The sequence below is a fragment of the Rutilus rutilus genome (assembly GCF_951802725.1).
Source record: "Rutilus rutilus genome assembly, chromosome: 1".
Taxonomy (NCBI): domain Eukaryota; kingdom Metazoa; phylum Chordata; class Actinopteri; order Cypriniformes; family Leuciscidae; genus Rutilus; species Rutilus rutilus.
Window position 1 is genome coordinate 13,497,136 of NC_140209.1, and position 2,892 is coordinate 13,500,027.

General features: G+C 41.3%; 1 protein-coding gene across 1 annotated transcript; it reads left to right on the top strand.

The window, feature by feature from the left end:
- Positions 1-1,312: 1,312 nt before the first annotated feature.
- Positions 1,313-2,320, top strand: LOC311304154 (putative nuclease HARBI1; the record flags this gene model as incomplete). Its single annotated transcript, XM_084431018.1, has 1 exon — positions 1,313-2,320. The coding sequence occupies one exon, from the start codon at positions 1,313-1,315 to the stop codon at positions 2,318-2,320; it is 1,008 nt and encodes a 335-aa protein (XP_084287144.1).
- Between the last annotated feature and the right edge of the window lie 572 nt (positions 2,321-2,892).

Below are 2,892 nucleotides of genomic sequence, written 5' to 3' on the forward strand. Positions count from 1 at the left end.
AGCAGCCGGTAAAGTAAACATAGCTTAGCTAAGTTAGCTGGCTACGATTTCAGTAATATCAAAGATCCTTGCTCCTTATCAACTCTCTGGTAATATTCCATTCACAAAATACGACCAAAAGTATGGTAAAGTTAAATCTTACTTGTGAAAAGTAATCCCCCGAGCACTATTTGCGATGGTCCGCCGAAATGAGCAGGAATATGTAGTGATGTGAAGCACATATCGGAGCTTGATTCATAACCACGTGATCTGTGACGCCCGAAGCGTCGTTTCCACACACAGTCACGTGACTGCTTCGTGTTCAGACAGATTCAAAAATAGCGCGAACCACTTGCAGGTTCCAGTATTGTGCCTATTATGTGCTATTCACTTTCACACTGAGTTGCTGTTAAGAATATTCTACACTGCACACTCTTCATATCACAGTCCTGCAAAGATGACAGAATTTACTCACATTCGCTGTCCTGCGGTAATACATGAGAGCAGTTTTAGACCAGACACATGTGCTGAGTCCCAATTCGCCTACTTATACTACGACCTAAAAGTATGTACTTTTTTTGTGAGGAAAAAGTACATACTTTTGAGTGTGTAGCAAAAGAGTATGCACGTTCTGGGACATACTTCGATGACGTCATGCAACGTGAACGAGAACATGGTTGCCTAGTTACGCACACCATGACTGTTAACAAAACATTTTACATTCCATTCATTCTTATATGTGCAATATAATTTTATTTACTATTCCCATTATTTTTCTCATCGTTTTTTCCACAAAACATTTTACAATGTATTCTACCAAATTGAGAAGAGAAGCAGGGCGTCGTCATAGAACCAAACGCAGGTCGTTTGTGAGGCGGCTGATTCTGACGTTCATGTGCAATGTGTGTAACGAAAGCTACTTATTTTAAAGTTTAAATATTTAAAGTTTATAGTTATTGTTTAACGTATTTTATACTTAATTTTATACTTATGTATAATACTCAAAAATACCCCGATGAAAATGAACCATGCTTTTACTATAGTAAAAGTGTAGTAACCATGTTTCTTTGGTTGGACTAATACAGTTAACATTTGTACAGCCACAGTATTACTACAAATAAGTCAGTGTGGTTAAGCTATGGTTAGTATAGTAAAAGGTGTTTATTTTCATATGGGTTTATAGTAAGGTATAAATATAAGACAGAAACATCAAAAGAAATACATAAAAAAGACACTTGCATGACACTGTACTAGAGCCTTTTTATTTATTGTTTTGTAGCCTGATAACCCCACACCATACTGCCAGCTGAATGCAACGGCCCCCATCCTGAGGATGTTTCTGGACAGGGAGTCTGACCTCCGCCCCTATCTGCGCCTGACCAGACAATCCATAATCAACCTCATAGAGGCACTGCCTTATCAGGTTGATCATGGATGGTCAAAAGACATAGAGGTGGTGATGTTCTTGTACTGGCTGGCCCATGCTGCGTCCTATAAGGTTGTGTCCTCAGCATTCGACATCCCTAAATCGACTGTGCACAGGGTTGTGCACAAGGTCAGCAGGGCTATCGTTGGCCTGCTAAAAATGATGGTGCGTCTCCCTCAGGGTGAAGAGTTGGAGGAGGTTGGTGCAGGGTTTGCCAGGCTTGCAGGCTCTCCTGCTTTTCGGATGGCAGTTGGAGCTATTGACGGTTGCCACGTCCGTATAAAGCCCCCAGCAGTCAATGCAGCCTGTTATTTTAACAGGAAATTATTCCATTCAGTCCAGCTCCAGGCTGTATGTGACCACAGAGGAAAGTTCCTTGACATCTGTGTCGGCTTTCCTGGATCTGTCCATGATGCAAGGACCCTAAAGAACAGCGCCATTTACAGCAGGCAGTTATACCCACCTGAAGGCCGGTGCATCCTGGGAGATGGAGGGTACCCCTGCCTGACATCACCCATCACCATCATGACCCCCTACCGTGAGCCTGTTGCCTCTCCAGTTGAGGCCCGCTACAACAGGCATCATTCCAGGGCCAGGTGCGTGATCGAGAGGGCCTTTGGCATGCTGAAGACCCGCTGGAGGTCCATCTTTTTTAAAGCCCTTGAGGTGAGCCCAGACTTCACCCCCATCGTTGTTACATGCTGTGTCATTTTACACAACATGTGCTTTGCCACCGGTGACATCATGGAAGCAGATGTGGGCGGCGATGATGATGATGATGATGTCAACAACGAGGACAACGCTGACACCAACAGAGAAGTTGTGTGCGGTGATTTCATGAGGAACCGTCTGGCAGCAGCAGTTTCCGCACCCGACGTCCACGTTCCTGCACTAATGGAACATGACTATGTTTAGAGTCATCCATCTTTACTCTCCTTTGTTATAGTTTATATTGTATTGTTTTAAAGTTCTATAGAAGTTATATTTTATTGAACCACATTCTCAGTTAAACAATTAATTCATGATCGTAGTAATAAGCACTTTTGTATTGTTAATATTAAAAATATTCCAATTAACATACAATGTGTCATGGGTTCTCATTATATTATAGTAACACAGGTTAACATCTGTTTATATCTCTAAAATTGTCTGCAAAATTGTAGCCAGGAAGAAAAATTAAATCCTATGGATTTGGGAGAATTTAAAAATGACTCACCCTCCACAAATGATCACTACCTCCTGCTGTCCTGGCTGCTTCTCCAACCACTACTCAACCCTTGATTTCAGATGTTTACTATATATGAAAAACAATACTCTGCGTATTGTGTCAATCAAATTTGTTCATAAATGCTATACTGATTTTCATAAACTCAATCATTTGTCAACAACTGAATAGTGGCAATTAATTTTTATATTAACCCTTTCAGATTCTGCATTCATTCCAATGGACATAATTAACTGATATTAACTATGGTGGACTGCGATAG